Raw genomic sequence first — 22,913 nt, forward strand, 5'->3', positions numbered from 1 at the left:
TCTTGAAATCTGAACCCCAGTTTGATTGATCCTCATAGCCAATAAACTCGAAGAATCACCATTATAAAATGTGTATTGTCTCTCTGTTTCATTCTTGTACTCGATTATGCTGGCACCTGCCCTCGCCTTGATCATCGCATCAGACAGCGGCAAAGGTCCCTCGTCTCCCATGAAGCAGATAATTAGATTGAAAATAGCCCTGAGCGCGGTCGAGGAATTTCTGGGCGAGTGAGGTGACGGTTGAAGTCTGCTTTTCGTTACTTCGAAGTACCGGAGAATATGGGTAGTTCTCTACATTCATTTTAGAAAAGGTAGGAAGTCCGCATTCAGGGGTATTCAAGATAGTAATTCAGGCGAAGTATTCAGGAAGGAGTTGGAAAATACCATGGCTTCCTTAAACAAGTGAGCATGTATCTCTAGTCTCGGTACGAGAGAGAGCTGCCTCAAGGACCAGGATGGAGATGGGATCAATGGTAGAGGCGCATGAGACGGTAGACGATTTGACAAGGAAAGAAGGGGCAAGCTCATTTCATAAAGTTTAATGTGTTGATAACATTACACTTGGATCTGCTCCTTGAGTGAAACTGCTTCAACCCAGCAAAAGCCATTTCGACGGACGCATCACTCAACACATATATACTCGCGACCTGGGGGCCTGCAGAGTTGGCGTTCATGAAGAACAGCGGTATAGTCTTCATGAGATAAGTGACTACAACTATGACCCAGTTTGATCCTGAATATAGCTGTGTACGTCTCGAATAACGACCGCGTCCTCCAAAAGGATCCTCCTGCCCGCTTGTCAGCACAAGTCGAGCGCAGCTCCTAATTTGGCTTCCGTTTATTCGTATCCAATAGCCCTCGGGGACTTTCCGGACAGTAATCCTCCTCGCGTCCCGGCATCGGCGGTTGTTTGGTCTCGTCCCCCTCGAACGCGTTCAACTTCCACGACACCAAATATTCCATCTCCGAAAACTGGCACCGGGGGAAATCCCGCCGATTCCACCTAGGAATCAAAGTAATCGACGTGGAAGACGTGGAGCCGCATCGGAAGAACCGCCCGAAACTGCAGCTGCTTGAGAGAGGCCATCTGGCCCGCAGCTTTCGCGAGGGACGCAAGCATCGCCACCATCTCGGTTTCGTTGACGGTCCGGGTGAACAGTTTGTCGCCGCGGCTGACGCTGCACTCCGCGTCCGGCTCGATTATCTTTATCTGCTCTTGCAGCTAGTCTCTGTCCATCAATAAATCTATCAACGCGCTCTGCTCCTTTTGCTCTTCAGTGTCCCCCGTGTGATGACCGACAGCGGTGACGTCGTGATGGGGCGCGTACCGGAAGCCGCGTGTAAGAAAGTGCTGCAGGTAACATTTCCCACTCGGCACGACGAGGTCGTAGTCGACTGTCAGCTTGGCCAAGAACTGCCAGGATGGAGCTGAATCGCCCAGGCTGGGAGCGAGCTAGAATAAGGAAGGGCTGAGGTCGCCTGCGTAGCCGAATCTCGAGAAGCCGTCGGTCGCTCAGCGCACAGGGTAGCGAAGAAAGAGTCGGTCTCGCCATATTCCGTCATCTGCAGTAGTACTTGGTTGCAACCGTATGTGTTGGGTTCGATGATGAGCCGGTCGTCCTTCATCGACACCGGGAAGGGGCACGAGGCCGGGATTTCGGTCAAGTACTGTCGTATCTCCCTTCGCGGTTTACGAAGTGATGCTCCCGAGATGGTACTTTGAAGGTCTCCAAGCTGGGGAATTTTGCTGTGAGTCCGAGGGTGCCCTCGAGATCAAGATTTTCTTCAGAGCTGTGGGATTTAAATTGCCGGACGCACGGCACGACCGATGAGAGTTGGGGATTCAGCACATAGAGATAGTACGTCTCCCGGATGATTTGTTAGCCGTTGGGTATGGTACATCGACGCCAACGAACAGTGACAGTTGGGCGCCATGTGGTCATTGAGACAGAGTGAACATTAGTAATTTCAGGCACTCCGTGTAGACGTTGCTGGTGTGTGCCAGGTTCCCAGACGTCACGTAGGGAATACAGCTGTCTCCATATTCGGAAAGCTGGGTTCTCAACGCGAAGGTGTGAAGCGAAGTCTGACGATTATGGTGACAATCCAAGATATCTCTAAACAATTCGAATTCGGTGCTATTGATGGCGATTGCGGGAGGTGTGCCGCTCAAAAGCTCGCTTGAATTTGCGGGATCCGCTCGCGAGAGCCGGTCAGAGAAGCGGCGTCTTTGCCATTTTCTGGTGTCAAACTATGGCGTCTAGGGAATCGAATTTGATCATCACATTGTCGCTGTCTCGTTGAGTAATGCGACCGATAATGTTATCAAGGATCTCTTGAGGCAGGGAGTCCATCTCGAGAGGACAGTCTATGTTATTTCTAGCGTGCCTAGATCCGAAGGTTATATCGTGAATCAGCTGGAGCCGTAATGACCTTTGCCTCTGACGCGTTACCCGGAGTATGTTGTTTTCTTGGACGCGTCGTCCTGTTAACTCAAGACCGTTGGTCATCGCCGACGGCATGAATGCAGGGGGTTGGCAACATTGATGTGTCGAACCCGCTGCAACATCGCGTTTTCGGTAGAATTTCTTTTTCCTAATGAGCGAGGCACGTCATCTGTAATTTCGGGATCTAGATTTCAACCTGTTTTTCTTTCCGTTGATGCCAATTTCTCAATCAACAAACTTCCTCACATCAAGATTATTGAATATATCCATCGTCATCTTCGAATCGGTGTGGTAATAGTATCCACTGACGTCGGTGCGATTTTTGCTTTCTCATACGCTCCGGAGCGTTGCGCAAATCGTGATCCGGACTGAATTCGTCTCTGCACTAAGTTGCCCGGGTTGTACTGTATAGATGTAAATGTCAACTTCTTTCTCATAACACCGTAGCCTGTTCCCTGGACGTCGAAAGTAAGAAACCTCTAACGATAAAAATCTCGAACGAAGGCATCAGACCTAGGCCGCAGATGAACCTTGTCGGTACCAGCGAATATGACCAATCAGAAGCCTTGTCAGCTGGGAGGTGATAGTCCCAAGACCGAAAACAGCCGCTAGCGATGGCGGCTGTCGTAGGATCAACGCCAAGTCGGGGGGCCTGCTGAGGAGTAGCGGCGATAGACGACACCTCGGAGATCGCTGCCGAGAGAGAGGGATGTCGTGTCTTTTACCAGCCGCATTCGCACCGAGGACCACGGCCACGGTCATGGCACACAGCTAGCCAAGGGCCAAACGAGTGACGGCGGGCGACGGGGGGCAAGATTACCGAATACCCGGCTGACCGAGCGGCTGACTTGGTCATGTCTTTATTTTCATCATGAATCCAAACCTAGCGGTTGAGACTTTGCTGTTGCGGGGTATGGGGCCGCGGCCGTCGTTGTGGGGAGTTGCGAATAGCTTCAACGAGCCAACGGCGACTACATCTGATTCGCACGCGTAGGTAGGCCTCTCGTTTTCTGGGGAATACGAGTAGCGGTGGGCCGGCTAGCAAAAGTTCGGCTAAAGAGTCAAAACGAAAAGGTCACATGCTACAAGGTGAGGCGAAAGTTCTCGTGGGTGGATATGCCCCGTTGTGATGAACGTTGAAAGAATCAAGGTTTGAATCCCCGCGGTACCCGTGGGGAACTGATAGTCGCCATTCTTTCAATTTGTCCATCAGATTCTGGAGTCTGGAGTTCAGCGGGTCTCTGGGGAGAAGGCGAACCCAAGCTTAAAGCAGTTGACTCGTCCGATGTCTCCATTGTTCTAATCATGACGTGCCAATGGACATAGCATGCCCGCAGGGGCGACTAGTTTCGTCTAAACCCTCGAGGATATCACTGGCTGGACCCCAGGCAAACGCAATGCAGCGTCTCCACCCGGCCCTTGGGATATGGGCCGACTAAGACGAACTTTTCGACAAAGCAAACCCAGCTTGGGAAATGAAACCAACCACGTCGACCATCGTCATAGGCTAAGTGGGAACCAAACAGGGTTGAGCGGGTGAGTACGGAGACGTGAGTGGAAGTTCCTGGGGAAGTCGGGTCCGCTGTGATGACTTCATTTCACCGGACTATTATTCGCATCTCTTGCTATACACGGCCAAGGCGAAGATACCGGATGGACGGATCAACATCATTATCAGGCCATGCGAATACAGAGAAGCACACGCTAGATGCTGAAGCAAGCGCACCAACGCGTAAATAGCATCAGCCCTTCCACTAGTGCCCGAAGCCACCCGAGGCCATCGACCAGTTGCAATTTGCAAGATGCTGCCTCAAGTGCCTCAAGTGCCTCAAGCAAGTGGGTGTGCCGGGATATCACAGCTAGTCAAGGTTTGGCTTAGTCTTACACCAGACAAACTGGGTCTCTCCAACTTCTCCAAACTTCTCCTCTCAATCCATCGTCCTCCACTTCATCCACCTCCTCCAGTCCCGCCATCCCCATCCTGTCCAACAACTCCGTCCCTCGGTTGGCCTTTGGAGAACTAGACTCGACGTTCCCCGCTCCCCGCACAATCTCCCCGCACCAAGAGAATTCTCCCACCTATCATCTTCGAGGTCATCCCCAGACACCCCGGACGCCTTCAGGGACAAGGTACGGAGGCGAGGCTTACTCCAAAAGCTCCATAGAGCACCGCGCTACCCGTTTTCTTACGCGCACCAATGGTAACGTGGCATCATGCAATCTGGCAGGTTGAAGCAAGCCTTCGCAGGCCGCTCCCGTCCTCGGCGCTGGGGCTTGGGGCAGGGTGGGTGGTATAAGACCGGATGCTCCCGATTCCCCTTCCTAGGAGATCTTGGCCAGGGCGACTCCAAATTTTTCTTGGCTCTTGTGCTTGTTGTCTCTTGGCCGTTGCTTGTTCTCTCTTGGCTTTACTTGTTGCCTCTTAGCGAGGAAAAATTCCGAATTTGCAGCCCTCGACCACCTTCAGACCTCCCCCCAAACTCGACCCAATATGTCGGCAGGTCTTGCCCACGATGGGCACGATGCCTCCAGCAGGGACGAGAACGCCTATGTCGACGAAAAAGTCGGTGACGCCACCCACATTGATGCAGCAAATAACAAGGTTCTGGCCGACTCGGATCTCATGAACGATGCCTTTGACGGCGAGAACGAGGAGCACAACCAGGGTCTGTGGCAGGCTGTCAAGACGCATCCCAAGGCTTGTTTCTGGGCCTTTATCATGTGCTTCACCATTGTATGTTCTCTCCTTTTGTTTCTGTTTGGTTTCCGCCGCTGCGTGTGTTGGCGGCTCTTCGGGCCGTCATCCCGTCTGCAAGCCCGAATCAGTTGCTAATTGGTTACTCGTCCACCAGGTCATGGAATCTTTCGACATGTTCCTGAACGGCAATTTTGTTGCCCAAAAAGCCTTCCAGGATAGATACGGAGTAGAGGTTGCTGGCGGCGGCAAGGCCATCGAGACGAAATGGCAGAGCGCCCTCTTCCAGGCCGGCCAGTGTGGTGCCTTTGTGGGCGTCTTCCTCGCCGGCCCCGTCGTCAACCGCCTCGGATACCGCCTGGCTACCATGGTGGCGTTGGTCATGATGAACGCCACCATCTTCATCTCCTTCTTTGTAAGCATTCGCCATATATGGACCACACCCAACATCAAACTCATGATGTGTGCTGACCCCCAAATCAGGCCAACTCCCTCGAAGTCCTCACCATCGGTCAAGCATTTGAGGGTGTGCCATGGGGTTTCTTCATCGCCATTGGCCCGGCTTACGCCTCTGAGATTGTACCTCTTGCTCTCCGTGGTGCCTGCACGGCTACCCTGCAGATGAGTTGGTCCATCGGTTCCATCATCGTCGCCGGCGCAACTCTGGGCTTCAACAGCCGAACAGATGAGTGGGCGTGGCGTGCGCCTCTCGCTCTGCAATGGATCTTCCCCGTGAGTCTACTACCTCCCTTCGTACTCCAAGCAGCCACAAGGCTAACGCATCGTCTTAGCTCCCCCTCATGGTTATCCTCTGGTTCGCCCCCGAGTCTCCCTGGTGGCTCATCCGCCGTGGCCGCAAGGAGGAGGCCCTGCGCTCCATCCAGCGCCTCGGCCCCTCCAACGGCACTGCCGGCCAGGCCCAGCGCAAGCTTGCCATGATTGAGCGTACCGTCGAGATTGAGGCCAACATCGGCGGCACCCCTACCCTCCTGGACCTCTTCAAGGGGGTTGACCTCAGACGAACCACCATCACCTGCTTGATGTACGCGTCACAGAACTTTGCTGGTAACTTGATTGCCAACCAGGCTACCTTCTTCTTTGAGCGTAAGTAGCCCACCCATATCCGATCTACTACTCAAAGACAGATGGCTGACCCCTCCACAGAAGCCGGCATAGCCCATGACATGGCCTTCAACCTCAACCTCATCAACTCCTGCCTCCAATTCGTCGCAAACGCCCTCTCCTGGCCCCTGACCGCCTGGTTCGGCCGCCGCACAATCTACCTCTGTGGCACAGCTGTCAACGTGACCCTCCTCATGATCCTCGGCATCTGCGCCTCGATCCCCCAAAACAACGGCACAAACTACGCCCAAGCCGTTCTCGGTATCCTCATCTCCTTCGTATTTGCCGGTACCCTCGGTCCCATCTCTTACACCATCATCGCCGAGACCTCGGCTGTCCGCCTCCGCGCCCTCAGCACCGCCGTCGGCCGCGCCGCCTACTACGTCGCCGAGATCCCCATGATCTACCTCTCCTCTCAGCTGCTCAACCCCACGGGCTGGAACGTTGCCGGAAAGTGCGGCTTCGTCTGGGGCGGTACGGCTGTTGTGTGCTGGGTTATGGCCTTCTTCTTCCTGCCTGAGCTTAAGCACCGCTCGTACCGTGAGGCTGATATCCTCTTCAACCGCAGGATTCCTGCACGCGAGTTTAAGTCCACTGTCATCAACGTTACGGATAACGAGTAAGGTAACTCCTGGATTAGATGGAAGACATAGAATGTACACTTTGGACCCCTGTTATATGATGAAACATAGAGTTCAATTGTTGGTCAACAGAAGCGGCCATTTTCTCGGAGGGTTCTGGCCAGCTCCTGGGTCCAACCGTACTTCAGCATGATAGCATGATAGAGGCACTTCACGTATAGATAGCGTTTAATGATACGCAACGATTAATGTTCAATCCTTAATCCTGAATGTGAATCCCATACGAGACTGCATGAAATTGTATCAATTTTAGCAAAAGACGATTCTTTAATGGCGCTATTCCATTGAAGTAGCTGTGGATTGGCCTATGTCGCAAACAAACGCCAGTAGCTCCCCTCAGCTCATTCAAATCCCAGCCTCCCACTCCAGTAGCTGGCGCAAAACAATCCCTTCGGTCTATGCCGGCAACCCCTGCACGTTAAACCAAGCACTCAAAAGAGGCAACTCATTGGCTCTCGTCGAGATGGGGCCGAAAGATTTGGGGAGGCCGTCCCAATTTGCTGAGTTATGGATGCTGAGCAGGATATTTGCATCGTTCGGCCAGGAAGAGAGGATTTTGTGAATCGACAGCATCGCTCCCACCGCTTTCTGGCCTGTGATCTCTTGCCTCTCTTTGGACAGGACGTATAGAGGATTTTGTAGTCATTGGCGAGGTGCCTCATAATTCTCGATAGAAAGGACAACTGACTAAACCAGCTCTTGATGGTAGCCGCTAGAGGTCATTATACAATATTCAAACGTTTTGATGTTCGATAAAAGACTTTGAGTAAGGAACGTCCAGACAGCAAGTACAGCGATTGGTTGACCCTTTCTTTGAGATGTCCATCTACCTGCCATTTCGAGGCTGATACTTGTATTACCTAAGCTGGTTTGCCTTGCTTGGGTAAGATGTTTTGTTGGAGGACGGCATTGCGAGTCTTCAAGAACACCACCACGGAGATGAAATCAAAAATTGCAAGCCGTTCATATTCACAGAGAAATTTAGTCCGATCTTCTGACCTTTTAATTTCATTACATCTGTATTTCCTTTTGTCAATTTAATTACCCTGCCATGCGAATGGATTCAAGTCACCTACATTGCTGGGCGACGCCCTTGCCGCTCAGGCTGGAAATGTGAACTGACGCTGGTGTTTTCATCGCCGAAAGACTGAAAACCGATCAATCTGATAAAAAGACGATGCGTGGAGATCGAGGAGAAAATTTCGGATTCGTGAGTTTCAGAATCGACCTCGTCATTAGGCTAAAAGTTGATGAACGTATGATGGTCATCCATGATATCTGCTATCCATAACTGCCATGAGTGAGCCGGTACCCATCAGAGATCACAACATCGAAGCACACATCATGATATAGGGAAGGCATAGAAAAATGGAAGGTGCAGAATTCCACTTCTACATCCCCGGAAACAGCGTGAGCCCATCGTGACTGACGCAAAACACGGCAACCATCCTCGAGTCACTGGGTGGCCACTTCCTATCGTTATCAAACGCCATCCAGCAACAGCTTCCTTGCGCAACTGCATTCCATTACGCAGGCACTGTTTCCATGTTCATTGAATACTAAGTAAGGTAATTTAACTTGTACCAGAACGATTCTCTCCGTCTCTCCCACGTCCCTTCGTCTGCATCCCAACATATTGTCATCCCCGCCGAATTGGCTGAACCATCCAAACCACCCGAGCCGCTTGGAATGCCACAGCTCCTGTAGCGTCGAACATGAAAGCACTCCCGCAAGAACTGATTTACGAAATCGTCGACCATCTTTATCGAGTCATCGTCGCCACTGAGGAGCGGGACCCAGGCTGTCTGGCCAAGTATGCTCCCGTCTCGCGCGGATTCCAGGACGCCATCGAGAGACACACCTTCAAAAGCATTGAGCTCAAGAGCGATGAGCTCGACATCTTTCGGCAATATTTCTCGAACTCGCGCCGCCAGGCCCTGCTGAACTCCATCAACTATATGGTCCGCTTACCCGGTTACGAGGACTCTCGGCGCTTGTGCTATGAGAACCACATGGACCGTCAGAACAACGACCAGGCGGCGACAGGAGCGATGGATTCGCTTTTGATGCTACTCTCACAGTGACGACAGGATAAAACTCTCAAACTGACCGTCGCTATGAAATCTGACTCTGAGCTGTTCTGGTAGACTTCGGACGAACAAATCATTGGCGAATGTCGATACCGTTACTCGTTCATTCGCATTCGGAATATCAGATGCATGCCTTTAGTGCCCTGCGTCCGAGAGTTCCGGTATCCCCTCCACAATCTCAGTCATTTCGGCCGTCAAATCCACCCCCTCAGCTACTTTGAACTTCTCGGCCGATTTCCCGAAATCCAAAGCCATGAATTCAACTTCTAGGAATGCCACACGTTCGTGGAATTCAGTCTTGGGATACGAGGCCAAGTTTCATATTGTCTTCAGGAGCTCTCTTTTCCTACTTCGCTCCGCAAGGGCAGATTTTTCTGGCACATACAAGACGAGGCTTTGTATCCTCGGAAGCTATCACCCTCATTCTCTTCTCATGCTGGGCGCAGACTTGTATCCAGTCTCCATCATACGACCAACCACTTTAGGGAGCTTATTTACGTTGGACCATTGGATCCATCTTTGTTCTGGCCTTACTGGTCATCCGAAGCTCCACGGCCCTTCTGGCAGTCCATGAAAAAGCTTCAGGTTGAGTTCAATTTGAAAAGCCCTGCGGGGGACTCATACATCCAAAGTTCCCTTTATGATGAATTTGAACAATATTTGGCTCTGATGGCTCCTCCCGGGGTGGATCATTTGAGGCCACCTGGGTACGGAGGAAACCAAAAAGCAGCGTTGGAGGCCCTGGACTTGACCTTTCTCAAATGGTACGAGGCACATCCAGCGCTCTACCAGGCCATGATTGCCAACGATCCAGGCCACCCCAGTCACTTTTGGATGAGAGGCGTCAATACAGGCACATGGAAGATCAACAACGAAACATTCGTGCCTCTCCTTCAAGCAATCGCAAAGGCCGTCTCTCAAATGCCATCACTGGAACATTTTCATATCCAAGCCCGTCTTCCCCCTCCCAGCACCCAGGCTGGGTCAGCCACACAATGGTTCATCACGTACATAGCACCAAGGGTTGTGGTCTCTGGCTCCATCCCGTCTCGGAACATCCCGCAAGTTGTTTTGGGCACGAGAGAGTGGGAGCCGCCTGTACAGGTGCTTGAAATGTTTCGTGGGATGGTGAGGAATATATATGGCACGAATGCACTTCTAATTGGGGTTTGATAACCGTCACGTATTCTACATAATCAGCGGTGTCGACGGTGTTGGCCCAGGGAGTGCAATGCTTGTCGCTTGATGGGCAGCAATTGTCGCTCCACGCGAGCCCGGGGCTGCTTGGCGTAGCGGTCAGAGATTGGGGACTCCAGCCAGCGGAGCGTCGGTTCTCGGCGCTGGTATCGTTATTATTTGTCCAAAAAGCGTCACTTGAATTAGGTCCTATCAGTGGAAGGGAAGCAAGCGATTATACGAGACTTCAGTTCTAACAGACGCGATAGAATTCAGAAATACCCGCAGCATACTGCACTATTATTGAGAGACCAAAGTTGTGTTTTCTCTCAGCGAATAATCAAGTTCACTCTGCATGTCGGAATTCTTGTATTGTTCCAAAACGGCTACCTCATTTCCTGCGGCAGTTGTCCGATCCAAAGTACGAGTTGAAGCAACGTAATCAACAACGACATCGACATAGGTACGGTCGTAGGAAAGGTTGTCTGGCCTTCTCTTCCCAACCAAATCAGACTTCATGAAACTTGACCGTCGTCAGGTTTCAAAATTCAGAAGTGCTCGGCAACGCTGGGTGCAATAAGGGGCGTGGACAGCTGAAAAGCATTTCTCTTCAGCCAGGATTATCACAGCAAAATGAGTCAGATGTATCCCTATTAACGCGTTACCAAGGCTGACATTTCATCTTCCCCAGCTCCCAGAATATAAATCCCTCAACTGGCATGCCTGCATCGAGTTGTTACTTCGATCCGGTACATCCGGTGGGCGCGCACCCATTGCATATCCTTGTCAAGTAACATCACGCGCCAATTAAAGGTCTCTGACTAGTAATGGTTGTGTCTGGACGTTTCTGTCGTCTTGGCGATGTCAAGCGTGATCGAGTGTTGCCCAGATTCTCTCGTACCGTTTGCAGCTTGATGATTTTGATACTGTGACGATCTGAGGCGCCTGGCGAAGGTCGCGGCTGTTGCTGGGCGCCATGAAACATTAAGAACGACAGTTTTACAAGTCTCCAGGTTTCCGATTGGAAGAGATTGACGGATATAGCAAAGGGATCTAGCTATGGGGACCGTCGCCTGAGCTTCACTGTTGTCCAAGCTGACATAGCCCTGCCCGGATTGTTATCCTGGTCTTGTTTTCAAACACGCGTGCTCGAAGAAACCTACGTACTCTTTCATAAACATTGAGCAGGTTCATTGGGGATTCATTGTGAAGGCTTTGTAATGCTAAGGAAGGAAGTCGAATCGCAAAGGCCTGTTCTGCAAGACATCATAAATTATTTCAAAGAGACTAAAGATGACACTTCGATAAGTTGATTGTACAAAGGTTACAGTAGCTCTGTATATTTCATTTACAAGTAGGATCTCCTTAGGTCGACAACGCGTTGCATAAGAAGAGGCTTCACACAAATTGCTGAGTGTATAGTAGCACTTCCAGTCCACTTTTGGGACAGTCTCCTGGTGGCAAGAGGGCAACGCAATACAACTGCTCAGCATACTGGTCTACCATCATGTATTTGATCCTTCTTCTACAGTCCCGCCGGAACCTGTATTTCATAGACCCTGCTATCTCCACTGTCAGTACCTCAACTAGTCTAGCATGTTTCAAAATCCGTCAGCGCAGCGGAAAGCGTGAGTGGAGACTTGACCAGACTACTCACCTGACTAGAGCACGATTCAGCCGTCGTCGTGATCTTATGGGCTAGCCAAATACGACAAATGGAGGCCAGTGATTGCATGAATTTTATCAATGCCTGCGTCGGCGATGAATAGGCATCCGTAGGGCTCCACAGCTTTGGCAGAGAACGAACGCGAAAGATTGAGTTCGCAAAGGTCTGAACCAGACGATGAAGCAGCTTCTACATTCCAAAAAAAATTGCCTTTCTTCACTGCCACAAACCATAACCAAAGAAATTTGTTCATGATTCCCCATCTGGAAGTCTTTGGCGCTGATGTCGCCCGCGGACAAGTCACGACTGCAATTTCGTATCGGGCTATATCTTGAGTGTGCAGGCAACTGACACACAATGCAACGCTCGGCCATGTAGCACGCGATCTTGTCAGCCTCACAAATTCTGGAGAGAGGCGTCTGGACAAAGTATACTTTTGATTACTCCGGCTGACTCCGAGTAAGTGCGTCTGGGGAGAACGAGACCACAATAAAAGTGTGGTATAGTCAAAGCGAATCATCGAAACTCTCTATATTCCTCGATCCAGAGTCATTGGAAACTATTTTCGGAAGACAAATGACTTGGTAAGACGGCTGCCGTCGTCCACAAGATACTATGAAGAGTGTGGAAATTCGCCCGTCCGTTGCCTTCGGACGAGGTCTGCGTATTCTGAACAACATGAAGTCAGTTTGAGGCCACGGACGGACGACATATTTCAGCCCAGATTCCCACTTTTTTGAGACTGAGACGCAGTGAAAAGTAAAGAGGCATTGCCCAATCCATGAAAATGCGAGAAATCTGCCTCTTGTCATCTACCTGCAACGAGCGTAGGCAACCCCAAAAGAGTCGAGTCTGCTTCTTCGCCGAATCGGCTCCGAGGCAATCCTCTTTCTTTTCCGGACAGCACGGTCAGTGTAGTCGAGAAAAAGGTCAGAGGACTGTGTTACCGAAACCCACATCAGGATGGCAGCTGCGGACAGCATTCCATATGTGTGTGGGTGTGTGTTCCCAGGATGGGAATGTTGAATTGGGGAATGGCAATGTTTGAAAATGCGACGTTGGATCTCGGACGGCACTCCTTACACGTTTCCCGTAACAACTCAAAATGGCCTCATTGCGCTCGTCCAAAAGCTCGATGACAAGTCATTGATCAGATCTACGGTCCAGAAAGAACAGATTTAAGGCTGACGAGAGTCATGAGAAAAGGAAAGACGGACAGGAATCTCTCCCATTCGTGCGGCAGTACTTAGTGTCATCGGATGGCTCGGGAGAGATTCCGCGTGCGTTGGGTTATGCTTGTCGTCGTCGGCCTTCCCTGTGGATGACCTGAGTAACGGTGAGAACTCTGGGGCGAACGGGAGTAAAAACGGAGAGTGCTCGTTGGGTTTATAACGGCGTGAATCCTTTAACAAAACCATTATCCGAATGCGAGACGCAGGCTCTTCACATCACAGCAAGCATGCAATAATAGTAGAGTTTGCATCTTGCATTCAGGATGCCGTTTAAAGTTTGGAAAATAGCTGAGATGCGGAAACCGGCCGAAAGATAAGCTAGAACTTTCGGTCGGCAGCTAGCATTTGACTTGCTGTAGACTATTTCTGCGATTTATTGAAGAATGCAGTATCTTGGTCACAGAGTTGGAAGGATTTCACCCATGGTCGGAAACCGGAAGCTATCCGACTCTTCAAGTGACCACGTGGGCGCGGAATACTGACACCATGATTACTGTTGAGTTTGACTTATTATGGTCAACAGGCACGATATCGAGTTTCACAAGAGATCCGTGGTTGTCACATGGCTTATTAAACGGCAAATTCAGCCCCCACCGTCCTTCTCCACCTTGAAGTGGACATATCGTCAATGGCAATAAGTGGATTTCCCCGGATCGTCTTGGCGGTGATTGAAATGCCCGAATGTCTATCCGTACTCCGTAGGTTCTAGTCCAAAACTCCTCTTCGGGTAGGAGTATGGATTCCGGGGAGATAACGTCCACCAAACCTCGGCGAGACGGGGAATAGTATTGACGTTTGCCTCGGCTCGGTCCCCAGATGTACTTCCATTACCCACCGCAAGGTGGCAGTATTAGTGTCTTGTCGATTGGTCATCCCGCTTGATCTCAACCAGGGTTCACCTTGGCAGAGTCTATCAATTCACGGCGTCTCAGCAGAAGGCGTAATTGAGGCCGGAAATAACTGCGACTTTGGAGAGACGCACGTCCACCCCGCGGCTCAGCTCGTGGCATCACGTCGTGCTCGGACAATGGTAGGTTGAAATTGTTTTGTCAAAGAGCCAATCACAATTCTCTGGGTTAACAGCCCCTGAACCACCTTCATGGTTGTGCTACAGAGACCACTCAGACAGGGAAAGACGGAGGGCTTGAGTCATCCCGGTCCGCGGGACGCCGAGCCCATGAGAGTCCGTCCCGCTAGGACATACTTTTGTCCTGGAACGATTTGGAACGGGGATGGAACATGCACCCTTTTTTGCCCATTCCCAGAGCGAATACCAGAGCTCTATTGTCTACAAACACATGGCGAACCTTAATGGCGAAATCTTAACAGACATCAGCTATTTACCATAGCGTGCGTGCGCGTGGTGATTGAACTCTTCTCGGGAAACGGATTGTTTCCCGGGTGAAATCCGGCTTGGAAAGAAACCTTCACTCCCCAACCCTCCATCGCAAACGGGCTGAGTCGCTTTTATGACTCGGATTATTTTCTTCACCTAGCGGGGATGATGGTTCTTGGCGTTGGGAAAGCATTATCAGATAGCCTTTTTGGGTTTGCCGCTTGAACAGGCTGATGTTGAGGCTAGGGTCTGGTATGTTCTCTTTTAAGCTACAGACGGTCCCTGGTCTGGACTCACTGGAGCTTAAACCCCCAACATTGAATACCTGAGGCTCTGCATGTTGGTATAACACGGCTAGATCCCCCGGCCAAGAAATCTGGATGATATCTCCACGCAGCCGCGAAACTTCGCCGATCTATTCAACATTGCGGATATGGATGGCCCGTCAGATTATGTAGTCGACCATTTCGATTCGGATAGCTCGCCTTACTCGGTTCGCCCATTGCCACCGGTTCTCCGCCATGGCCTCGCCGCGGTGGCGGCCATGGGGTTTCTCTCCTTCTTCACTAGCCTCGGTTTGTTAGCGTTTCTCACTTACAAACTGATCCAATGGCAAAACGGCTCACCAACCACGAAGAAGGAGGATCTCATTACCAAGGTGGAGTCGCCGAAACCGACAGACGCTGTGTTCATCATTCCAAGCAACTGGGCTGCAGCTACTGAAGAAGAAAACTCGAAGAAGGAGAAGGAAAGTTGGTTGCAAAGGGCCATCAACGAGCCGCCGAATCAGTTTCTCGTCTTAATCTTCAACCTGCTTCTCGCCGACATCCAGCAGGCGCTAGCCTTCCTACTGAACGTAGAGTGGCTGACGAGAAACGCCATTGAAGTCGGCACGGGCACCTGTTGGACCCAAGGATGGTTTGTCTCGACCGGCGACCTGGCGTCCTCCGTGTTCATCACTGCCATCGCGATCCACACATATATGTCGATTGTCTCGACGAAAAAGATCCCGACGTGGGCCTTTCATGCAGCAATTGTTATGATGTGGGGTTTCGTCTACGGGACAGGGGTCCTCGGCATAATCATCACAGAGAACGGGAAGAGTGAGGGCGGTCTCTATGTGAGAGCCGGCGCTTGGGTGAGTCAGGTGTGCTCCGCGGCTACTGAAGAAACAACATTAACACACACCGTAGTGTTGGATCAACTCCAAGTATCAAGACGTTCGCTTAACACTGCATTACCTTTGGATCTTCCTCTCCCTAATCCTTACGCCTATAATCTACTTAATAATATTCTTTCACTTACAAAAGTTGGCTCGGCAAAACGGCGGCGTTATATCGTGCTGTTCCCACTCATCAGGGGCGGCGCCAAGCGCATCGAGTTGCAGCTCCTCTAGTTCAGGCACAACATCAAGCTGTAATAACCACAGTACGGTATCGCGAGCGATTTGGCGTCCACTGAGTGTGACGAAGATTCTCAGACGGTTACCCGGCATCCCAGATTACGCACGACAGCACACCTTTCTCTTGTACCCTCTGGTCTATGTCATCTGCACCATCCCTTTGGCTGCTGGCCGATTCGCCTCTATGCTTGGCCACGATATCTCTCTAGGATACTTCTGCTTTGCGGGAGCCATGATCGCTTGCAACGGTTGGATGGACGTTGTTCTTTACTCATCGACACGACGATCCATCGTCTTCTCATACGAAGGACCGCCATCGCAAGAAGTTGGCCTGGAGACTTTCTCATTCATGTGCGGCACACCTCCAAAGTTTGGCAACACAACCATTGTCATGGGAGGTTCTCCTCCGGAGCAAAAGCGGGCAAAGAGATACAACGAGTGGTACGAGAAGGTTGCCCGCAAGGGCCCAAAGTCTGGCGGTTTGAAAGCGCTCAAAGTTGAAGGCGCCGAAGGTATAGACAGCATGAAAGGATTCGTCATGGGAGAGGGATCTATCACGGGCATGGGGATTCAATGCAAGACCACCACGACAGTCTCCGTCGAGGTCAACACCTTGGCATCACCTACGCGGCCGAAACTTGCGGCTGTAGGCAGGAAGTTGAGCGATGCCAGCAGCTTTAGTGTTGGCTCATCGATAAGTGTAGAAACTACCAAGGAATGAGCCACCAGGCTCGTTGGAGTTCAGCTACAGGCATCATTCAGGAGATGATAACGCTTATTATACGACTACACGAAGTACAGGCGTACAAACCTTCGCCAGTTTGGCAACAACAGCTCAATGGGCTATGATATACCCAGATATGACATTGTATTATACAGTAACTTATATTATGTTCTTTTCAACCGCAGCTCAAAAGTGTTTACTGTCCCCACTGGTCACTCTTTCGCAGTCGGAAATTTTCAGATTCATTAGGTTGCGTACGCTGCAACCATCTTAGTTGAGACCGCGGACTTAAGCGATCGACCCGGAGACTGGGGAGGGGCGTCCTCATTGGGATCAAGGACGAAACACTGGCTGTAATCGCCGACCTCTATATCGCCGAGTAGGCCACAAGGGGGAATCCCTACGAAGTCAACCTAACTCCGGATGAGTTACGATGACGGGACCAACCTTACCCACGCAATTCCCCATGCTAGATCACTCCATTTGTAGTCTGATTTCGTTACCCCATGGATCCACCTTTCTCCAACGGCTCAGGGTTCCTAGCAAAAGCTTCCCAACTCAAATGAGTGTCAAGGACAAGGTTCATAATTTGCGCGCTGACAGCTGAGATATGAAACTCATGGTGTTTGGTCAACATTGGAATGTCCTCCCGTAGAATCTGAACGCAGGAAATTGAACAATAGAGTTTTGGACGCGGTTTCGAGACAACTGGTGGTAGTCTGGCTCCGGTCTCGTTCTCGTTGACGCAAAAGAACGGGCACAAGTACGCACAAATGCACTAACAAAGCCCGCAAACTCCCAAATGGACCAGGTAATGCTTTCAAATCTTTGCGTCCATAAGAATCACTCATGTAGAGACCAAGAAACGCAAGTCAGCCTCAGGTTGTAGTAATACCTGGTGTAAGATGAGGAAACTTTTTACTTCCAGGTCACTCTAATATCTCCATGTCTTTTCTGATAAGATATTTCTGATCCGTGACAGCTCAACATGATTTGAGTAACATCAGCTTGCAGTAGATTTGAATTAAGGCAACCGAAACACATCGTAGAGTAAATCTGGGTAGCTGAGATCTGTATAGGTGCCGCCCGCTATCATTGGTCTTGGTGGCGCCTGAATGCGATTGGATTCTGAAAGAACGCGCAGGCCGCACCTGAACCACCCCACTGAGACCGAACTCTGAGTGGTGAAAATTGCGTTGGACCAAAGTCTTTACGCCGTTCGAGGCTTGGTATGAGCCAGTCGCGCTCCCTAAAACCTGTCCTTGCGACACGCACGCGTACGGTAAGTTGTAGGCATCGATAGAAGCTCTAAAGCTGTATGTGTTCTACCACAAAGGCTTGGGATGGAAACTTTCGCCAGGAGCGAATGAACATGCCATTTTGGCGAATAATTAGCTCCACCTCCAGGCTTACAGAGCACTCCTAGTGGAGTATAGTGAGTAGTGAGTTTGAAGTTCAAGACCTCCTCAAATTGCTTTTCGTTAATATTCGCGGTTCCGAAGTTTTGAAATTTGATTATCTTTGGTTTGTAGTCTAGTAGCGACTCTGCTACTACTCTACAGGGCGATTTGCTCCAAGCTAGGATTCCTTTGTTCTAAATGGTGTCAGCAAACACGTAATCTCTCGCAGCATTATAGAGCTTACCTCGGAGAAGAACAAGCACTGCACAATGAACTAGACAACAATCTAGCAACATAGAAAAAGCAGAATTTACAGGGCACTATCGCAATCCCGAGAGCATTAAGGTAAGTATTAAACGCTCCAGACGTGGCTTTTGGTGACTGCAAAGACGACCCTTATGTCGGCCATGCTTCTGAATATTAAGTGGCCGGCGGCCGACATGCGCCGGGGGGTTAGCAAGGGCAAAAGAACGGGCATTCTCGGAGAGACAGACATTGCCAGATAATGGTGGAGGATACCAAACCGTTGCCGGACCATTTATTGCATCATTACCCGCCCCAAATGATCATGTATCATCGCCAACGGTTGCCCAGCGGTTGCGAAGAGAGCCTTGGGGTGGAAGGGGATCCTGTTCTGCGTATTGTCCGCTTCAATGGTCTCATGGATTTCAGAGTATTTGCATCACCGGCGCCATGGTATCTTGTGAGGTTACCAACTGTAGTCTGCTCTTTGCCCTCGCTGTAATGCCATCGATGCGAACTAGAAGTTCGCGGCTCAGCCGATCGTGTCGAGTCAAGTAAGGATTGCTTGGCAAACTGACCCCGGCGGCAAGGAGAGTCCGCATAGCACCATCGCCGATGGAAACGCCTGAATCAGTGTCGGTGTTTGCCAAGCCCTACGAGGTGTAGAGGCACGGTCAATCGTTCCACGTAATTGTTTCTCGGACTTCGCTTGAAAACTTCCCCGCTGAGTAAGAACATGCCATGAATCCGAAATACGGGAACTTCCATGGGCCGCCCGGGGGGCCCAATATGACTCCGACGCTATACGCCGTGCTTCTCAAGGCTATTGCCGTGACTCTGTGCGCTGATTACGCCAGCTCCGTCGTCAGGACAGTCGATACGTAAGAGCACATGACTCTACCCATGTCAAGAAGGATGCGACCAGCGATGAAGACTCCGAGGTTCTCGATCGCCGCGTCAATTGCTGCGCCTACGACGCAAAGGAACGAACTCGTCGCGACGGCAATGCGATGGCCAAGACGATCCGAGACGAGGGGGATCTCGCTTATGTGTGGCTAAAATCTGCTCCGATACCAACAAGTGGAAAGGTGGTGGGGAGACTTGTTCACGACCGATCATTTTGCCATTTGCTCATCTGCTGGAAGAAGTTGATCAGGGATCCATCGAAACAGCGTGTCAAATCAACAAAGAGAAGAAGTAAAAGTTTCAAGTTCGAAGGGACGAAGCCCGAGATCTTTGAGCCATTATGTTGTCTCGGCGTTTAGTGGTGTCGTTGATTCGAGAGCCAGCGATTGTCGCTGTTCTCCAACCTGTCACCGCATGGCTGCGATTCTTCAATAGTTTCGCAGATGAATTCTCACATGCAGTATCAACCTCAGAGGGCAAATAATCAAAATTCTGGAGTCCACCGGACACAGCCTTCGGTCAACTGCTGCCAACTTACAGGCTTGACTGCCAATCATTACTCCCGATAATTGTTGCATTCCTTCGTTCGCGGAAATCGATTAGTTGGCAGCATCAACATCGAGTTCCCCAACGCGGGGAAACATGGCTGAATAGCCTCCTTTCTGTGGGATTTAGTCAATAAAGTGCGGGGCGTTGTATCGGTGCATCGGTAGTCGGGAGAAGATCCGGGGTTCACAGTCGTATCGGCACATCGGGCGAATCGTCGCGCGGGGAACCATCCATCATCCTCCGCTCCCGCTCGGCTGTCTTTTCCCCGAACCTAACTCGATGGTTCGTAGTACGTCAGCGTGATAGATAATGAAGCGATGGAGGGGCTCTTTACGCAAGACTTGAACCTCTGGCATTGCATATCCTGAACGACATTCAAGACTTTGCAGAAACCAGGCACTCAACAGCGACATGGGTTCTCTGTTGAAGTTTCTCGCCAAGTCTGAGTTGGCGTTGGATGCGCGCCGAGAGCATCGGATCAACGCCAATTCTTTCCAGCAAGACGCCATAACGAATTTCAACGGCTGGCAGTATACCTGCTTTTACACGCACAAGGATGCATTGAGCAATGCTCTCTTCGTCAGCCTTGCCCGGCGACCCATTCGCGACTCTCTCGGCAGCTGGGAAGCGTTGACCTTTGAAGACTACGAGCAGACCGCCGACGACGGGCACAACACCATCTCGATAGGAGTCTGCGCCGGGGACGGCACTATCCATGTGTCGTTCGATCACCACTGTGACCCGTGAGTCACTTTACTAGACATGGGTCTCACCGTATGTAGCTTTACTGATGGGTTTATGCTACCAAGTCTGCATTACCGCCTGTCAATACCAGGCGTGGCAACAAAGCCGGAAGCTCATGAATGGAAAGCCTCGCTTTTCAGCCCAACCCATAATCAGCTTCCTGGATACACTCGCACAGGCCAGTTGGGAGTCGAGAAACTCTTCTTGGAGACAACGTACCCGCGCTTTATCCGCATCGACGACGACCTGCTTCTGAGTTACCGGATTGGCATGTACGTGACTTGACTCTATGCGCAAGGATGAACCGAGCTCTGACTGGGATGCAGTGCGGGAGCAGGCTCCGATCACCTGTTTAAATACAGCAGCAAGGACCAATCATACTCGTACGTCGGACAGTTCCTTGCGGGCGTCAATAATAACCCGTACATCAACGGCATTTCATACGCCAACGGCCGCATGCATGTCTCCGGCACGTATCGCGGGTTTGTATGGTACGAAGGCGTGGACGATCCAGAAGTGCGAACGCACACCGCCCAAGCCGGACCCAACGGGCCAGAAAATAATCACAATGTACGTGGATCTCGTCTGTCTGCCTGGCGTGAGACCTATTAGAGCTGACCTTTAATCCAGCTATTCTACGTACACAGCGATGATGGGGGCAAGACGTTCAATAACACAAAGGGCGAAAGACTGGCAAACCTCGAAGTAGGCGAGACCGTGTTCCCCGACAACGACGGGCTCATCGTTTTCGATATCCCAATGAACAACGGCATCCTGAACCAGGAGGCGCAGGCAGCGGACGACGAGGGCGGGTTCCACGTCCTGAACCGAGAAAACGAAGTCTGGATACACTACTACCGCAGCCCAGAGGGGCGATGGAGCCGCCACGCGCTACCTGCCGACCCGCAGCCGACGCGGACGGGGGCGCGTGGGGACGTCGTTGCTTTGCCGGGGAAGAAGACTGTTATCTTTGCGCTGCCGGGGAACCGAGATGACAAGCTCACTGTTCTGAGCGCCAGGTTGCCTCCTCGGGCGGTGTCTGCGGAGGAAGGGGAGGTGCTGTTGGAATACCGCACGCTCTGGAGAGCTGATGGGTTCTCTGGCGAGCCGCAGGTTGAGACGTTTCAGTCGGGCTCGCAGCAGATGGTTTCGATTTTCACGCGAACTGAGGAAAAGGAAAGAAAAGTGGTGGTGTTGGATTTTGCTCTGGACAGAGACTTTTGATTTTGTTTTAATCTATTTTATCCCCCCACCCGCTCCAGCTAGTTTGGATCTCAATCGAAACAGCCGCTGCCGACGGGGGCCAAGTCAAGAGACGGGAAATGACAGAAATTTCTGTCGCCTGCCTGTATCCTTGAAAGCAGCACTCTAGACGCAACATGACGTTGGTTTGGTTGTACAGACGAGAGAAGGAAACACCGAAATAGTTGGGCGCCGTTTGCCCTTGCCCCGAAGCGCAAACGGGCGAGGCGGTGTACTTTATTGGACTGAAGAAAGCAAACATGGTGGACCAAGCTCAGATAGCAGCTGCGAAAGTGAGACATTGGAGGAGATCGTCATGTCCGCATTTCACTTCATTCTCTATCAGGATAGCCACCAGCATTCAATGGGCCGAACTCTTTCTCAATCAACTAAGTTTACTCTAGGAGGCCGCCGGGGGGCAGTGACGGCACGGAGCAATGCAATGTGGTGCCCCCCCCCCCAGGATCGAGCGTCGGACTCACCAACAACCCACTTGCATGTCGTGCTTGAAGAAACGTACATGAACGAGATTCATTGGCACAGGCGATGCGAGCATGAAAAAAAACCGGCCCAATGGCCATGTTCCACGACTGATGGGCTTCCAAGTCTCGGGCCAGCAATACCATTCGTCTTGGACTGGGCGGTGCAGGCTGCCGTAACCCCCCGGCTTCGAGCAATCCACCCAGAAGGTGGCAGAAGGACCTGCAGAAAAGAAACAGAAAACCCATCCGATCCTTGTCTTGCACGGCTCGGCCCCTGGCCAGCCACCGGGAGTTTCTGAGACTCCAATAGGCCGCGGGCTGTGGGCTTCCCATCCCGCTCCCAGTTCTCCTCTCCTCTCCAGCCCAACAGCCACACGGACAACTCCCGGCACTCATCAGCCGGGATTTGCTTTTGAGCCCCCCCGTTCTGCCAATGCCGCGCTACTGTGCCTGACCTCGTGTTGACGACCGCCAATTATAGCGCACAAGTAGCCAGTCAAAACCCCTGGCAGCCCTAAAGCCCCTACTCGTCTGGGCTGGTTGGTTTGGTTTGTCCAGCTTTCCGAGGGTTAAACACGCACTATTTGTCCCCTGCAAGGCGTGGGTGGCCAACGCAGCGGCCGGATCACCAGAGAGACAGCTGTCCAGCCATCCGTTTCGAGAAGTTTGAACCCTGGCTCGACGAGAGATCCCACTCCGATAGGCACGCTTACTCTGCCTACCTAGGTATGTATGTTTGCTGCTCCTTGACGAGTCCGTATCCGAACTTTCTTTCCTCGCTTCTTATGCCAAGGGTGGGCAGGATGGCGTGCAGAA

The 22,913-nt window shown here is 51.4% G+C and overlaps 5 protein-coding genes across 5 annotated transcripts; 4 read left to right on the top strand and 1 right to left on the bottom strand.

Annotated features, from left to right (window-relative positions):
- Positions 1-1,003: 1,003 nt before the first annotated feature.
- CORC01_00854 (uncharacterized protein) lies at positions 1,004-1,626 on the bottom strand (the record flags this gene model as incomplete). The annotated part of the gene is made up of 3 exons (XM_022612510.1): positions 1,004-1,178; positions 1,254-1,442; positions 1,523-1,626. The coding sequence occupies 3 exons, from the start codon at positions 1,624-1,626 to the stop codon at positions 1,004-1,006; spliced, it is 468 nt and encodes a 155-aa protein (XP_022481127.1).
- A 3,312-nt stretch (positions 1,627-4,938) lies between these two features.
- CORC01_00855 (uncharacterized protein) lies at positions 4,939-6,887 on the top strand (the record flags this gene model as incomplete). Its single annotated transcript, XM_022612511.1, has 5 exons — positions 4,939-5,181; positions 5,300-5,557; positions 5,626-5,874; positions 5,934-6,246; positions 6,307-6,887. 5 exons carry the CDS (start codon positions 4,939-4,941, stop codon positions 6,885-6,887), a joined length of 1,644 nt encoding a protein of 547 aa, XP_022481128.1.
- Positions 6,888-8,620: 1,733 nt separating this feature from the next.
- CORC01_00856 (uncharacterized protein) lies at positions 8,621-8,989 on the top strand (the record flags this gene model as incomplete). Its single annotated transcript, XM_022612512.1, has 1 exon — positions 8,621-8,989. The coding sequence occupies one exon, from the start codon at positions 8,621-8,623 to the stop codon at positions 8,987-8,989; it is 369 nt and encodes a 122-aa protein (XP_022481129.1).
- Positions 8,990-14,838: 5,849 nt separating this feature from the next.
- On the top strand, positions 14,839-16,528 carry CORC01_00857 (uncharacterized protein; the record flags this gene model as incomplete). Its single annotated transcript, XM_022612513.1, has 2 exons — positions 14,839-15,543; positions 15,599-16,528. The coding sequence occupies 2 exons, from the start codon at positions 14,839-14,841 to the stop codon at positions 16,526-16,528; spliced, it is 1,635 nt and encodes a 544-aa protein (XP_022481130.1).
- A 3,512-nt stretch (positions 16,529-20,040) lies between these two features.
- CORC01_00858 (uncharacterized protein) lies at positions 20,041-21,597 on the top strand (the record flags this gene model as incomplete). Its single annotated transcript, XM_022612514.1, has 4 exons — positions 20,041-20,372; positions 20,439-20,645; positions 20,700-20,943; positions 21,004-21,597. 4 exons carry the CDS (start codon positions 20,041-20,043, stop codon positions 21,595-21,597), a joined length of 1,377 nt encoding a protein of 458 aa, XP_022481131.1.
- Between the last annotated feature and the right edge of the window lie 1,316 nt (positions 21,598-22,913).

The sequence above is a fragment of the Colletotrichum orchidophilum genome (assembly GCF_001831195.1).
Source record: "Colletotrichum orchidophilum strain IMI 309357 chromosome Unknown Scaffold_4.1, whole genome shotgun sequence".
Lineage (NCBI taxonomy): Eukaryota > Fungi > Ascomycota > Sordariomycetes > Glomerellales > Glomerellaceae > Colletotrichum > Colletotrichum orchidophilum.